A 17296-nucleotide genomic window follows, 5' to 3' on the forward strand; every position below is an offset into this window, starting at 1 on the left:
ATAATTTGATACCAACATTCCAATTATTGCGCTCTAAATTCGAATTATCACGGCCGTGAGATGTAGCCCAGTACATATGCAACCAGTTTGAGTCGCCACTCTCCAGGTATCGCTCTCTTGTAGCACTTCGTTTTTATCCGACGGTGCCTTCTCACCACTTACCAGTAATTATCTGTCCTTGCCTGAAATACATGTGAATATTTATTTCTCTTGTTATTTACCCCAATGAATGCTAAAAGAAACAAGGATGATTTCAAGTCTACAGCTATCAAGAAGAAACGTAGAGTGATCAGCTTTAGGAGATAAGTTGCATATGATAAATAAGTATGAGGCCAAAATTGCAAGAGCGTACAGCCTAAATGAATCAACTGTTCGCCATATTTTAGACCATGCTGCAAACTATAAGCAACTAGGACAAAGTGTATCGACCTCGCCTGTGTCCCAAACTATGAGAAACAGAAGCCATCTTAAGATTGAAATGGAAACGCTATTGTCAGTGTGAATAGAAGATTGTAACCAAAAGAGAATTAATGACTATAAAAACAAAATCATTGAATTTGTTTGAAACTTTAAAAAGAAAACAATTAGAAAGCAAAAATGATTCGGCGTCAGTTGTGGAAGAAACTTTCTCTGCAAGTTCAGGGTAGTTTGATTGGTTCGAAAAGCGATCGAGCATTCATAGTGTTCGTGTACAAGGTGAAATTGCAAGTGCCGTTTTCCTGGTGAATTCCAACAGATCATTGAAGAAGGAAATTATACCGATGATCAGATATTTAATGCTGAAAACAGGCTTATTATGGAAAAAAATGCCCACTAAAACATTTTTAGCAAAAAATGAAAAATCACAGCCTGGATACAAGGTTTCGAAGGAGCATGTAACACTTTTACTATGTGGCAATGCTTCTGGATATTACAAGATGAAGCCTCTCTTTATTTATTGTTCACAAAATCCTCGCCCATTTAGAAGTTTAGATAAAAATTTTCTCCCTGTTCATTGGAAATCCAATAGAAAAGCTTCGATGGCAAACTATTTTTGAGGATTGGTTTAAAAACTGTTTTTGTCCTGAAGCTGTGAAAGGTACTGGTAGTCATTAAATCTTGATTTTAAAATCTTGTTGGTATTAGATAATGCACCTAGTCATCCAAAAGCACTGAATGATTTGTCCGAAAATGTAAAAGTTATTTATTTGCCGCCTCACACCACTTCCATCATCCAGCCAATGGATCGAGGTGTAATCGCATCCTTTAAGGCATATTACCTACGAAGAACTTTTTCACAAGCAATAGAAAAGACTACATGAGATGAAACTATGAATGACAGAATTCTGGGAGGCATTCAATATCAAAAATTGCATTGAGAATGTCAAGGAAGCATGGAGTGAAGTAACGTTTAGCAACCTGAGAGCGGCATGGCAAAAGATTATTGTGCAAATGATTTTAAAGGATTTGAAAATGAAGTAACCCGTGTTATCAATGACATAACTGAGCTTGGCTTTGATCTAGGACTAAAAGAAATTGAAAAAGGTGATGTTCAGGACCTGCTTCAGTCACATGATAAGGAGCTGGATGATGAAGACCTAATTAACCTCGAGAGAGAGAGAGAGAACGTGCTTACGATGCTTAAATCGATGATAATGACGAACAAATTGACTTGTCACCGAAGGAATTTACCCTCAAAGAAATGGACGAAATGTTTAGAATTGCTGAAAATTTTAAAGAAAAAAATCTTGAACGGCGATCCTAATCTCGAGCGATTACTAAAAGTTTGTCAGGAAATTGAAAATTCCATCCGTTGCTACCGAGTTTTATACGAAGAAAAAAGAAAGAAAAAATTCCACCAGACAATTCTACACCAATTTTTATCCAAGAAAGAATAATTGTATGTACTTTTTATATATAAATAAAAATTAAAGAATAATCTTGTTTTTCTTAATGAACCTTCATTTTTTACTTAACACGTTTAACACATTTCTTTTTTACTTGATATATAAAATTTAATTAATAGATTTGAAAAATCCTTGGCATTGATCACCCATTTTACTCGCATTATTTATCGCGGATTCGATTATTGCAGTATTTTCCGTGGCAACAATAACCATGATAATCAAAGTATTCCTGTATTTCAGTGATACATTCAGCAATGTTTGGGGCAGATGGTTAGAAGCAATAATCTAATCTATCTTTGGAAATGTGCAACAGTAGTTGTGTACATCATCCCACTTTCTTTCTTGTGATGGCATACAGTGCATGGACGCGAGTGATTGTGTTGATCTTCTTTCATGGGAGAAGAGATCAGCATGAGATTGTGGTCTGAACTACCTAGAGCACAGACTACATTAAAGATGTACTTGGATGGGTTACTAGTGAGAAAGAGGTCCAAAATATTTTGAGATGGGCTTGTCTGGTATTCAGGTAGGCATGTGTACTATTTGTGAAAGGTCATTGGTGATGGCAATATACTTAGCCTATGTATAGATGATATATTATAGATGATGGTCAGATGACGACCGAAACGGTCCACACCCCCATTAACCCCTGTCCCAGTTTCCACATAAGGATATCCCCCCCCCTTCCCCACAAAAAATGCAGTCTGAAACAAAATAATATATATATATATATTATTAATTGTAACCCGGGTTTCCAAACTTATCCCCCCCCCCCCCCCCGTTTAAAAACAACCTTCAGTAGGATCTTGGAATTGGAAGGCATCATAGAACCAAAAACAAGGTATGTACAAAATTTTCCCACCTCTTTTATTCTGCCATAATTGCCTTCTATACTCACCCATAATGCCCTAAAATATTTATACCCCTTTTTTGAGTAATGTTAGCCAATGTATTAAAATAAGGGACACTCCTAAACAAAAACAGGCTATAATAGCCATAATTATATTAATAGTGTTTAAGAGGAGTAAAATGGGAATTTTCCCAGAAATTTATACTATACTTAGCCTCTCTACCTGGTTAATCTGTGCAATAGGAGTAAGAGAGCTAGGTGGTGGTGGAAAATTAGACAAGTTGGATTGGAGAATATGTACTTTTAAGGAAAGGAAAACAAAAATTTCAGAATATGGTGGTGGTACAAGAGTGGTAGTAACAGCAAATATAATAATACAATTTATTATTGTAAAGTCATTCACTTCAAATCCATTGAACAAGGACAAACAGTGAACCAACATTGTTATTTGGAAGTGCTTGCCAGGTTGTATTGTCTTATGAATGTAAGGTAGTAGCTTTCGATCAGTTTCTGGCTACAAAATCTATCACCAGATTGTTTAAGCTTCCATTTTCACGACTTAGCTCCTTGTGACTTTTGGCCATTCCTAAAACTGAAGAATATCTTGAAAAGATGTAGATCTTCCGGCATTCTTGACAATGAATGTCACGTAGTGACATTTATAAAAAGTATTCCACAAGACTACTTGCAGAAATGTTTTGAACAATTCAAGTGTTGTCTAAGTGCATGGCTGTGCAAGGAAGGGGATTATTTGAAGGAATACACAATTTGTCAAAGTGCACATAGAAATTTCCGAAGTAATACCCTGGAGGTTGGGTGTTTTTGTAGGTAATGATGCAGTAGAACTATCTAAGGAATGGTGGGAGCAGTGTTGGAAGTTATGACCAGTAGCTTTGGTAGATCAAGTGTGACATCCATTTGGACAAAATGAAAATTTCATTCTTTTAGCACTTTTAAAATCTATATTGGATAAGTTAATAGTTTTCTTGTAGCTGTTGTGCAATTTGGTATAAGCAGTAAAAAAATATGGTGTTTTTAATAAGAACCAGTTATATGGTATGCTTGATTCTTTGCTTCTGCAGCCTTGGCATTCCTTTTGTAGAACCATAGCTTAGTTAGGAGTTGAGAATGAAGAGTGGAATGGAGAACAAATGTTTCCATACTATTAAGAATTATTTCAGTGGCATTGTCAGTAAATGTTTTGTGCAGAAGGTTAAACTATCTCAGCCAAGAATGAGCTCTATCCATGCCATTAAAAACCATCTGTTACAAACAGGAAAATTACTGAGGAAGATGAACTTGCTGTTAGGAGAGCTAGACTGAAGGGGGGGGGGTAAATATAGGAAATCAAAGAGATTGGAGTGGTTAGTAGTATTTAAGAGATAGATACCGCAAATGAATTCGATAAAATAAGGTAGAGATATTTTCACCCAAAGAGAGGTCAAAATCAGGAGATTGAAAGTTGGGTACTCTTTGGAATGGAGTGTTTACATATGCACATGTGCCAATTTTGAGTTGAGATAAAGAGTATAATTGGGAAAGTTGAGATTCTTGTGGAAGTTGCAATTTGAGTTTGCCATGAAAAACAGGTGAGCTTTTACAGATTAGAGATGGAAATGAATGTTATTCAGGTTGCAATTGAGATTACATTTGCAAAATGAATTTGGAATGTTGAGGGTTTGTGAATTGCATAGGCCAAGCACGTTCTCTATGCTGTTTGAGTTTTTGTTTTCACGGTGGCTATCAGGTCATCCCAAAAGTAATGTCGTTTTTACCATTAATTTTTGAAAGGATATAAAAGATAAATCACTTGCTAATTTAATCACTTGCTAATAAAGTATATATTCTCCATTTGAATTAATAACACTCTTCAAATGTTATGAAAGTTTCATAATACCATTTCTAGAGATTTCAAGAAGTTTGCAGGCAAAGAAGTCGCATAGGTTCAATTTCAGTGCCTCTAATGTATCATATTGTTTTTCATTAATGAAATGTTGCAAACTTTGAAATAAGTGGTAATCTGAAGGTGCAAGATCAGGAGGATGTGGAAGCTTTTCCCAGCCGAGTTCCTCATTCTTATTACAGTTGATTCTTGCACTATGAGGGCATGTGTTATCATGGTGAAAAACACCCTTTCAATTGACCTGAGAACACCTCTTTTCTTTCAGTTTTTCAGTCGAGTTGTTCACCATATACTTTAGCTGTGATTGTTTTGTGGCAAGAGTTCAAAGTGTATAATACCCGCCATATCCCACCAAACGTTTAGCAAAACCTTCTGAGGGTGAAGGTTTGGCTAGGTTTAGCCTGTTTCTCTGAATGAACTCAGTGCCTTCAGCACTTAACATTCTTGTGAAGTATCCACTTTTCATCACCGGTGACTACATGATTCATAAATAGAGATTGAAGAGCAATGCAAATGTTGTTGATGTGTCCTCTGATTGTTGCTCGTCATTTGGTGAGGAACCTACTTGTAGAGCTAGATACCATTCCAAGTTCTTGCAAATAGCAATGGATGGTCAATGACGATGAATTAAGATCTTTTGCTAAATCTTCAACATTACATTGGCATTTTTTGCAATAGCAGCTTCCAGCATATCATTATCGAGAGAGAGAGAGACAGGGCACCCAGAGCAAGGAGTCTTTAAAAATTTTTGGAATCATCGCTGGCACTTTCACACATTCAAAACATTATTGGCATACACTTCCTCCACTTTTTTACAGTGTTAACAGCATTGTTGCCTTTTTTGAACTCATAAAGCATGATATGCCTAATGTGCTCTTCGTTGACCTCCATAGTAATAAAGGGTTATTTAAACAATAACCTATTATGTTCTTGCAAGATGGAATTCCTTAGAATGAGGCTGCCTCAACTTAGTGGTACTTATAAAGCTTTAAAAATTCATGTTTAGACAAGCTGAGACACTTTTGAACAAGTACAGTATAAAAAATGACATTACTTTTGGGATGACCTGATATTAGTAGTATATGATTTTTGCACCACCATGCTTTGTTTATTTACAATTATTGTCCATGCTTCACCATTTTAGTGTAGCTCCTCCAGTTATGAACATAGTCATGACCTTTCTCCTGCAGGGAAAAGGTCATGAAATATCCACATGATGGGATGGAGTACCTTTGAATCTATAATTGCAATTCAAATCTGCACATTGGTACGTTGCAGGTCACTGTCACTAATTGTGTAACTCAATGGAAAAAACAAGAATGAAAAGTGATGGCATTTTATTTCCTGCTTCTGGTGAGTTATGGACTGTTGAAACAATCAGGTTGACAGAGCTTGCTTTTCATTCTTTTTATTAGTATGATTTATTGGTGCCCATTAATTATTACCATCCCAGTCAGGTAGGCTACTGATTATTTATAGCTGAGGTTTTTGTTATTAGTGTATATAGAGAACAGTCAAATGATAAATTCATGAACAGTACTCTTAATGAATTTCACTTCTCAACAAAATCTAAACTTATAGTTGCTTCAATTACTGTCCATTTCAGTATTAGCACTTTTAGATATGTCAAAGTATCCAGTTCAGAATTTCCTTTTCATCTTTGATGCAAAATCTCTTTCTCTCATATTGCATTGTCTGTATCTGTCTTTAATGACACCTATATTTCTGATTTCTTTTCTTTAAATCTTAATATTCTCAACAACCAAATCACATTGCTCATACGTTAACAACTCCAACTAATTGTAATTTTTCAAGTAACAATGTTTTGCTGTCATCAATGATCATACTGTAAAAATAGTCATAATTTAAAATTCTGAATATTTTTACAAATTGTTTATGCTAGTATATTATTAGTTTTGGTTTCATACGTATTGTCGGCACTTGCGATGTACACATTATTGATGCTATTTTGTCAAAATGAAATGTGAAGCATTTAAAAAAAATTATGAATCCAGTAAGCATTTAAAAAAAATGCTTACTGGATTTGGATAGTTGTGTTACTTTCAAAAATTTTATTGTAGTTTAAAATTATTAAGTGCTGTGTTTTGTAAAGACATTTTTGTAATGCTAACAGAGACGACACATCAGCCATTATACATAACTTCTTGCTTGCCACTTTCATGGAGTGCGCATGCTTGCCGAGGAGTTTGATGGGAGATTGACAGCTGACAGAGCACTCAGTATCGAGGTAACGAAAACAAGAGTGTTTAGTATCGAAGTAACGGAGGATAAACAAGAGGGAGAGCTAATGGAAGTTTAAGAATGCAGACGGAGGAATTTTGTTCTTACGAAGTTTATTTAGTTGTATGTGACAGTGGGAGGAATATTAATAGAAGATTTCGAAAAGGGAATCGTAAAATTGTGAGCCTTTAAAATGGAGCAGTTAAGACTAAATAAGTATTGATAAATAAAAAAATATTGCGATTCACGAATATTCGAGGAAACACTGATTGAAAATTTCATCTGTTTTAAGGATGCCGGATCTATCTGTTATTTCTACTGGAAAAGGAGATGGAATTTAGCAACTTAGATAAAGCAGTAGAAGAAATTTTTTTTGCTGGTACAAAAATTAAGAAAATTGAACTGCATGAGGTAAGAGTACTTATACTTCGGTGAATTCAGAATATCTTACTTCAGAGTCAGGAGGAATAATGTGTGCTACATAAAGGTCATGAGAAAGGATTCTATGGAAGAAGAAGAGAATCTCATATCTTCGAAAAAAGGCCTTAACAATCAAACTGACTATGAACATTGTCATTGTGTAAACAAGGTGTTTAGTCTAGTAGATGTGATTAAGTTTATGTTAAATAAACCAGTAATAGAATGAGTCAGAGAATGGGTGATCTCTAAAGTATAAGTTTATTTTAAAAGACCTTGGATCCAGTTAGTTTGTAGTTAGTTGTGTAATTTTATTTGAAGTGTATATATGGTTTTTGTTTTATTAAATGTGTATTTTGTCTTGAGTCAGTGATTTTTCGGATTCTGAAAGAAATAATAAAAAGTCATTGCACCAGTCAGAATTGAACCCTTGTGCATATAATAAAAACACTCAGAAATAGAAATAATTGTTAGAGAAAATCTCATAACAAATGAGGATTTATAAAAATTAAATAATAAATAATCTGTCTTTATAAAAATTGGTAACAGAGATCAAATCTCTTTATAACAGTACAAAGTTGTTCACGTTGATATATGATAATCTTGATCAATCTAATCCTTAAATGCATAGTTATAGGTGTTTATTCCTGTAATTATGTCACAACTTAGTATTGATTTGTTTTACTTCTGGAACAGCTCTCACACAACCACTGTTATGGTTTGTAAATATGTCATGTAGGATTATCTTTAGTATTCCGTTATTATTTGTGTTGTTCCTGTTCCTCTGCACCAAGAAGCATTGCACCTCTGCTCTGCATCATGTTCTTGCAGATGTGGATACATCTATAATTCCACTTTGGGATTTGCACCCCCCCCCCCCCCCTTGCCTAAAGTTTCATTCCTTCTGTAACACTGGTTTTAGTTCTTGTTGGCACAAAACTCATAACAGTTTTGAATTCCTCTACATTGAAAAAGAACTATCATTACAGTAGGTGATCCATTGATTTGAACACGTGATCAGATGGTTTTGGTTGGAACATATGCCGGTTGAAGAAGAATCACCTTTCTTCAGCTCGGTGAATTATTTCTTATATCTAAAATGCTGTTTATGGTCTGGTATCTTACTAAGTTAGCAGCCAGATTTTTTTGACAAACATGATGATACTAAGCTGGTTTCCAAGACTGCCATTTGGAGTTTGTTGATCCACTTTCGTCTTAACCTATGCCTTGGATCTGTCAATTTGTCACTACGATGTTCTTAAACAAAAAAAAATGTAAGTTGCTAGTTGATTTCTAATCCAAATATAGAGAAAATTTGTATTTATTGACTGCGCCACTATATCTAAATTAGGTCCAAGAATTTAAATAAAACCTACTCTCAACTATTTTCCTCTTATGTGTTGTTATTAAGTATACCGGCCGAGTTTATTTAACTTATTTAATTCACCCGCTTTGGTTCGATTATTTTATGAACGGTGCAGTAAAAGAGATTCAGGCAAAGTACAATTTTAGATCAACAAAACAAACATTTAATATAGGCTTACAAATTATACACTTTAGTTTAAATCACTGAATAAGGTATTACAAACATTTTGGCTCATCTGGTAATATAGTCATATAATTTCTGGCAATAGTTAATCTGTTGTCTGAAATACAGCTTTCATAAAATTCAATTGACTATTTGATAAAGTTCAATGTCATAAAGTTCCTTAGTAACCAATTACATTAATATCTCTTATTTACTTAAGTTTCAAATACAATATAAGGGCGGCAACGCTTCTTCACAAGTATACACTCTTAAATCCATACTCCAGCTATTCTCTGCAAAAGTTACTGTTAATGTAGGGATATTTTAGAAATAAACACATGTCTGCATAGGAGTAACAAAGTTGATTAATTCTTACCAGTAAATTTCCTTGTTCATCTACTTATATACGAACACCTTTTATAACTGTATTCACTTAAAACAATTAACAGCACTCATTAAAAACAAATCCTCTTAGTAATAACTGAATAAATTAATGGCTGCAATTCACATAGTTAAAGGTTCTTGCTTGGAGCAAAACGCTTGTACTATCTTTGACATCATTTGACCAATTCAGTATTCTACTAATAACTCATGAACTAAAGTAACACACAGTAATTCCTTAACTTGTTTTTATGCACAGTTGCCTATTCTTCCAGCATTTAAATTTAACCTTGCTGCCTCTACTTATTCTCTTAGTTACTCCGTGCTATTCTTCAAGTTTCTGTGTGTCCCTGAAAGGTCAGTCCTGAATCAAAATCCCAACAAAAATTATCGCTAGTCATCCAGTTGCTACCTTGCTATCTTCCGTTGCTTTATTTGTTGTTCTGCAACTTACTAGCTAACTCGCTCCTCGACTAGTAGACCTTAGCAAGCTACTTGACTGACTCGCTGTTATCTCTTTACTCGCTATTATCTCACTTTGATTCCCCCAAATGAATCGTTTTCTCTGTTCTTCGCTTATATATCCCTTCTTCCCGCTGAAATTATTCTCATGCTCTACTTCTACTAAAATCCTTTCCAGCCCTTCAATACCAATCTGCCACGCTCTGTTCTAAATTCGCGCTAGCTATCTTACGTCTCCATGACAATCAAAATAAAATATAATAAAACTGAGGCATTGCACAACGTTATACCTCTACATACAGGAACAAATAAGGAATATTTACATTTCAATTAATACGCAGTTAAAATGTTGAATACAAATTCTTATAATATTAACATAGCAATAAATAAAATAGACTTAATATTTTAAGACAGAGTCTTTTCACTATCATTATATATCCTTGATTAATTAACTATTAATAGAACTTAAAGGTAGTTACATGAATATTAATTTATAAACAAGTGATTTACACTTCTGAAGAATGCTATCCAAAAGAGGGAGCAATGGGTCAGCACATTTGGAAACAAATTTGCTTGTTTTCCAATATAGTAGTGCTGTTTTTCTTCTTATAATTGATTAATATGTACCTCTAGTCTGCTGATAAAAACTAGATGAAATTCATGGGTTCTAAAATGTTGACTTTCTTCCTTCAGTTACCTTTCGTGTCTGTCACCTGAATGTTCCCCTACCCCTATCTGTTTTGATCTTTAAAGGTAAATCTAAAGTAATAATGAGTTCTATTATCTATTACTTTTTTAGGTCTTTGGTATAATCACATTTAACATTATGGTCTTCTGAGATGATGAAGGGTAGGTGGACTGCATCAGTCCAATTAGCCTTGGTGATTCCATCCAGCATCTTTTCCTGCTATCCTGGCATAAAAACCTGTTTGCGATCCTTTCCCTTTTTAAATTACTAATACCACATTAGATTAGCCCTGTTTTTTGAATGATAATGTCTGGAGTCTTTCTAATATTTTTGTATTTCAAGTTTTTTAAACAAGTGTTCACACATTTTTATATATATAAGGTATGTGATATTCTGCTTTAATATTGATATGTAGGTTGACATACTTAAAAATAAAAAAAAGTTTATTTCCAAGGATCTGTTTTCATTTAGTTTAATTTAACTTTTTTAAAAAATAGGCTCAATATATATAGTTGTGTGTTAACTTACATCACCATATATCATTAGATGACAATAGAATTTTATCCTTAATATTTCTTTTATTATTAAAAAAATAGGCTCAATGAAACGTGTAGCATCAGAAGAAGAAATGAACGATGAAGGAGCAGCACAAAAGCGCCCAAGAAGTGGAGGGCGTGCTGTAGATGTCCGATTTCTTCTGCAGAGTAAGGTATGCAGAAGAACTTGATTCTGCATTCATTTTTCTCTACATTAATTTTTATCCAAATTGCAACAAGTTAAATTTTCCTTTTATTTTAGAATGCTGGAGCCATTATTGGCAAAGGAGGATCAAATATTAACAGATTAAGAAAAGATGTGAGTAATCTTGTGAAATTCCTTATCTTAATAGAAGTAAAACATTCTATAAAAGCATAATACTTTCTTGTGTTATGTGATCTTTACCCTTCCTTTAGTCTTCAGAACACACCATAAAAGTTAAGAATAAGCATTCATAGTTTTGAACTTGCCATAATATCTAAAAAACTTCTAACGAGCCATTAGATAATTTTGTTTCTTAATGCATATTTATGTTATGTGATATATATTATTACTGATTCTTTATCATTTTAACTGACCATTATATGTATATATTCTACAACTTGAAATTAGTAGTCAGAAGGCAGAGACGAATTCAGAGTTCAAGTTAACGTAGCTAGAAGTGAATTGTCAGTACTTGATAATTTATTATTCTTAGTTAATCTTTTTTTAGAGGAAAGCCCAAAATGTAAAGTATCATGCTCTCCAGATAGAAGAAATACACTAATTTTGAATATCAAAACTTCATTTGAGGTTTTTAAAGTTATGACTGGTTTTAAGGCAGTGCCAGTCATCAAAAGTATGAATATATTTGTTTAAATATTTGTATATATGTTTAAATTTAGTACTTCTAATATAAAAGATGTCATTTAATTCCTTATGCATCTTTCATATCGAAAAAATTCTAGAAATCCAGTTATATAGCATTTTCTAAATTGTATATTATATTTGATATCTGAACCTGTTCTTTCACACAAAATTTTCATGTTGAAATAATTCACATGATTAATAATTTGATATTTATGTGGCATAGCACACAATAGCTCACACCATAATAATACTATAGTACTGTATTAGTAGAGCATGTACTATTATAGTACATGCTATAATAAAGCTCATGCAAATATTTTGAATTTGTGAAAATATTTGGTGACTGATGGACAAAATAGAATGTTTATATACAGTTTGCAGAGAGAGAGAGAGAGAAAGCTATTGACTGTCGTGCAATATTGATTTCAAAACACACACTTCCTGTTACAAGCTACAAATATATCCTTATAACAATGCTTACTTCATATATATATACATACATATATAATGTGTGTGTGTCACATGGAAAATATTTCTAGAAGTAAGCAAATAACTTTGTCACCATCACAGATAAGAAATAGTGCAAAATCACTTAAGTTCATAGCGTCATTTTAAAACACAAGCATTTTCTTCAATGCAAAATTTCTCGTTAGAAATATTAAACTTCTTTCAAATCAGTTGAATAGAATGTGTTTCACTAGATGGAAAAATTCAAGTCTTTATTTGAAAATTATCAGAACTGATTTGTTTGTTTCTGAAAAAATTACATGGAATGAAAATAAATTGCTAATTAATTTTTTTTTTGCCAACTGGAGGATGTGGCTTTGTAAAGTAGAGATGTAATATACTGTTTAGTCTGGGGATGGTAGGGTTGTACTTTTTTAAGGAGTTTAGCCAGCATTTTTTGCGCAACCATTTTGTTTGAATGATACAGTGGAAGTCTGGAGGATGAAATTTTCTTTACCATGGAGGCTAAAGTTTAGAATAGTTCAGTTTCTTGGCAGGATATTGATGTGAATTGGTACATAGGTACTGCCTGTGTGGGGGTGGGGTGGGGGGGGGGTTATTGTAGAATGAATACTAGTGGGATCCACCTGATTGTAACAAAGGTGTCCAAGTTCATTTGTTATTCCTTTGTTGAAACCTTTGTTATTCCCCTTTAACATTAAATTTAATTTGGTAAGTAGATAGTCTTGAATTGTAAAAAGTTCAACAGTGTCAACTATCTATGCAATTCAGCTGCATATCCCACAGGTTGTGTGACCAAATTGCAAAGAAATTTTCTGTATGTTTTGAAACAGGGAGAGTTGATACCAAAGTTTCAAAAAGATTCAGTGTATTAGTTTGCAATGGAAGTGAAAATGGGAGCTCCTTGCAATGCTTGGCTTACAAATGTTGGGAAGGGGGTATATCTTGTTAAGGATCTCTAGTGTATTATCTACTGGAACATTTGTCTAAAAAAAAAAATCATTGATGCTCACAAAGTGATCCTCTCCAACTGAAAGTTCTGAGGTTGCTTTTAAGCTGTGATGAGTTATTTTTATTTAAGGCGTCTTGCTTTTAGAGTTCGGCAGCCAAATGTTTAGTAAGTTAAATGTGGTGCAATTTATGGGTGCTTAGTGGGACCCCAAGTTTGCAGAACTTGGATTGTGTATGTATGTAAAAGAATCGATTTGGACAATGCTTCTCTTGGCAAGCTTATATTATATAATAGTTAGTAGTTTTATTTATTGTGGATATTGTTGGGATCCTTCACTATTGGAATATATATGTTGATGTATCTGATAATTTTTAATTGTAGTGATCTGTATTTGGATTACCATGGCATTCCCTGTCTTCTATATTTTTCTTTAATTTCTCAACATTTGTTTCTCTTACACATTTTGCTTTTTCTTTAATAGGGGATGACAGCCTAATGAAGTCTGCATCATGTAATAGTCTTTTGATGCCATGAGGTGCACAGAATGTTTTCTATAGTTGTGAAATTAAAGCCCATAATTAAAATTTTGGGTTCACAAGTTGTGGTTCAACTTGTTCGCCAAAGTTGATTGAGAGTTCTCATTGTTGCAGAACTGAACTTCCTGATTATACTTTCAATTTTTGCTGAACATTTTTAATAAAAAATAAGTCTCCCTGCCTTCCCCTGTCCAAAGTATAGCTGAGATATGTAGATCTTGTCCAGAGATGTTTTTTTTTTTTTTGTAACGGTTCCTTAATATTCATCATAAAATGAATTTTACTGTTAAAGAGGAAAATGAGGGTCTAGTCTTTTGGGTACCTTTAGATACAAAGCAATGAGATGGCTCTCTCACATATTCAGCACTAATGTATTAAAGTGTATGTGCTGTTTCAACTCATTAGCACATCTGAATTCTTTCTACAAGACATGTCCTCTGTGGGTGTTAGTAACCAGGTCTAAGAACTAATGTATCCCAACTTTTAGTAGGTTTAACACAATCACATTTTAGATTAGGTTGGTTTTTTATATTGCTGATTCCAAAAAAAAAAAAAAAAACTTTTTCCCATTTGATTCCTTTGTAAGATATCTATGGCTTGATCAGTTCGACCTGAATGGCCATAATTATGGCAGTGTGGATGTATTTCTTGTATTTAAGGTGAATGTTGGCAGATCTTCTAGTATGGCAAAGAAAGGAGAGTTCAGATGTGTGGAAAGCCTGGCTGGAACAAAGGTTGGTGGCTCTCTTAACAAAGTTTTAATGTTACTCTGTTGGGGGGGGGGGGGGGGTTGATAGAAAAGTTTAAAAAACAAGGCACAGAAAACCTATCCATGTGGGTAGGCTTTCTGTTATTTTCTTCTGTAGTGAACTGGGATGTAGTATAATGATTCTGGGTTGCTGGCTGATGAGGCAAAAGGAGGGATATGTTTTTGAGCCATTTGTCCAAATGCAGAACACATTAGTGTATCAGCTCCATATAGAGATTAGATACAGAAGAGAGCCAGTGACTATAAAAAAATACATCCATAACAACTGGTCAGTTGGGTATTTCTGACCATGTTGTATTCCTTGCAACAGAATTGAATAGAAGGGAAAAAAATACTACTGTGCTTCATCATAGCAAATACAAACTTAAGAATTTCCTTTTCTTTTTATCGGCAGTAGATTTAATGGAGTAACATAATCTGAATAAATAATGTGTTAATTTTACCAAAATTTGGAAGATGTTAATTCTTACACCTCAAGGTTAGCTACCAGCATCCATAGAGGGTGCACCTCTTTGGACTTACAGAATAACATCTGAGACATATTGTTTGTGTTATTGCAATTTTTATATTGTATCTCTGAAGTGAAAGCACTGCTGATATAATTGCTACATCTGTCACATATTCTTTGTGTGTTTTCTTTAGTAAACCTAATTATCAGTCTACAAAATCAAATGGATGCCTAATAATGCATGCACCATAGTGGTAGTCTTTTGCAAGAATTGAACATTGGGTTACAAGCCCCTGTTGCTTCTAAGTTTCCTCCCACTTAGCTATGGAAGCAGTGAGACGTGTTCAGTCACTGTAAAAGGATGCTATCATGCATTTTTTCCCCCTACAGTTATCTACTTCATTTCCTTATTAATCATTGTTTGCTGCTGGATTTTGAATTATGAGATATGAATTATGTGAGTTGCATAATTAATTGACAGTTAAGAAAACTGCTTATTGTACGACAAGTATTTTGCTTTTAAAATTAATGTTTTATTCCAGTTTAAAAATTACTTCCTACCAAACATTTTTATTATTACATGTATGCTTTGGTAAGAATATAATTGAAATAATTTTTCATTAATTATTTTTATTCAAATTAAAAATTATAATTTTTCCTTAAATTATGCTTCTGTTATTTCCTGTATTTAATCAGTTGATTTTTGTTAACTGAGTTTGCACATGAAATTTGTAAACATAGTTAACAGAATAGAAAAGATCTTATAAAGATATTGTTTCCCCTACTATGATACTTCTGTTCACTATCCTGGCATAATGAATTATAAGCAATGCTTTAAAATCACACTAAACAGCAACACTGGTAGAACAGGAATAGTAATATAACAGTAATTCATTATGTATAGAATGATATAAACCCATTTACTTGGTTGACTGCAGTTTTGAATCCTGCAATGAGCAGGAATGTTTATTTTCAGGTGGACGATAGCTTTCATTGTCAAGTGGTGTGACCTAACCTGTTTATTTGGATCTGAAATGGCTTGACAAAATCCTGTGTTTTGTTTTTGGAATGTGTAAAAAAAAAGGGGGGGGGGAGTCCTTATCGCTCCACGATACTAATGTACTACAGGTTCACAATGTTTCAGATATAAGTTGCATAAAGAATATTGATTTCATAGAATAGTCTCTAAATAACATAAGTTCATAAAGAACTTAAAAAATGCTGCCCCTGTGAGGGATATGCAGATCAATAACTTCCCAAATGAGTAATGAGGCTAGCCATTTCCTCTCATAAACTTTGCTTCTGGCAACCCCTGAATTAGCAAGCAACACTTCTATAACCTTAGTTTTTATAACATTCTTTCACAACTTATTAATTCTGCTTAGGAGCCCATGTTTTATGGTACTCTGTGTAGAAATAAACCTGTTTTTCAATAGTACATAATGGTATGTTTCCATTTGCAGTACAGCATTAAAAAGAGTATTCTGAAAGAGTACTGATAGATGAAGTATCTCACACCAGTTTCATTAAAACAGTTTGATAGAGGAGCTTTACAGTAATAATAACTGGAAAATTCCAGAATAAATATTTTGATCATAAAAATGATCAATTCAAGATCTGCAAAATACAGATTGGAAAATTTTCATATCTGGTATTCTGGTTATGAAATGCCATCATCATCAAATTCCTGACATGTACCCTGAAGAGGTGTATAGGATATGATAGTATTACATGAAAAACTTACATCATCACTAACTTCCTATCTACAATTTTTCTCCAAATCAATCTGTTATCTGTCAAGACTTCAACATTATCAGATCTGATATTTCTATCTTCTAAGGCACTTTTTACTGTATCAGTCCACCTATATCTTGATCTTCCTCTGGGTCTTTTTCCTTTTTCAGATAGAAGTTGCATAAAGAATATTGATTTCATAGAATAGTCTCTAAATAACATAAGTTCATAAAGAACTTAAAAAATGCTGCCCCTGTGAGGGATATGCGGATCAATAACTTCTAAGGTACTTTTTACTGTATCAAATTGATGAACTGAGCAGAGAACACTTGTTTTGCTAATCTTTCCTCTCCCATTCTGTTTAAGTGACCATACCACCTGAGATTAAGCTCTACTAACACATCTCTGGATGCTGACATTGCCAAGTTCTTTCCTAATATCCTTGTTTTTAATGATATTGCCATTGATGCCATCTGTTCATGCCCTAATCTTTCTCAGGACTCATATCTGCAGTCACTAGTCTGGTGAAGTGTTTTATTTCTAACCCAGTTCTCAGGCCCATAAGTTAAAATTGGCTTGAACACTGTGTTATATACAGCTAATTTAGTGTTCTGACTAATTTGACTTCTTACCATACCAGTTTGTTG

At 33.6% G+C, this 17296-nt stretch overlaps 1 protein-coding gene across 2 annotated transcripts in view; it reads left to right on the top strand.

Moving 5' to 3' along the window:
• Positions 1-17296, top strand: part of LOC150098141 (heterogeneous nuclear ribonucleoprotein K-like) — a 168778-nt gene that overhangs the window by 79660 nt on the left and 71822 nt on the right. For both annotated transcript variants that reach the window (XM_090406541.1, XM_090406542.1), the window contains 2 exons: positions 10953-11065; positions 11155-11211. In XM_090406541.1, coding sequence (XP_090262667.1) covers positions 10953-11065; positions 11155-11211 — 170 coding nt within the window. The remainder of the gene's footprint in view (positions 1-10952; positions 11066-11154; positions 11212-17296) is intronic.

The sequence above is a fragment of the Typopeltis vanoorti genome, chromosome 16, assembly GCF_054136105.1.
Source record: "Typopeltis vanoorti isolate ZY-2024b chromosome 16, IOZ_Tvanoo_1.0, whole genome shotgun sequence".
NCBI lineage: Eukaryota > Metazoa > Arthropoda > Arachnida > Uropygi > Thelyphonidae > Typopeltis > Typopeltis vanoorti.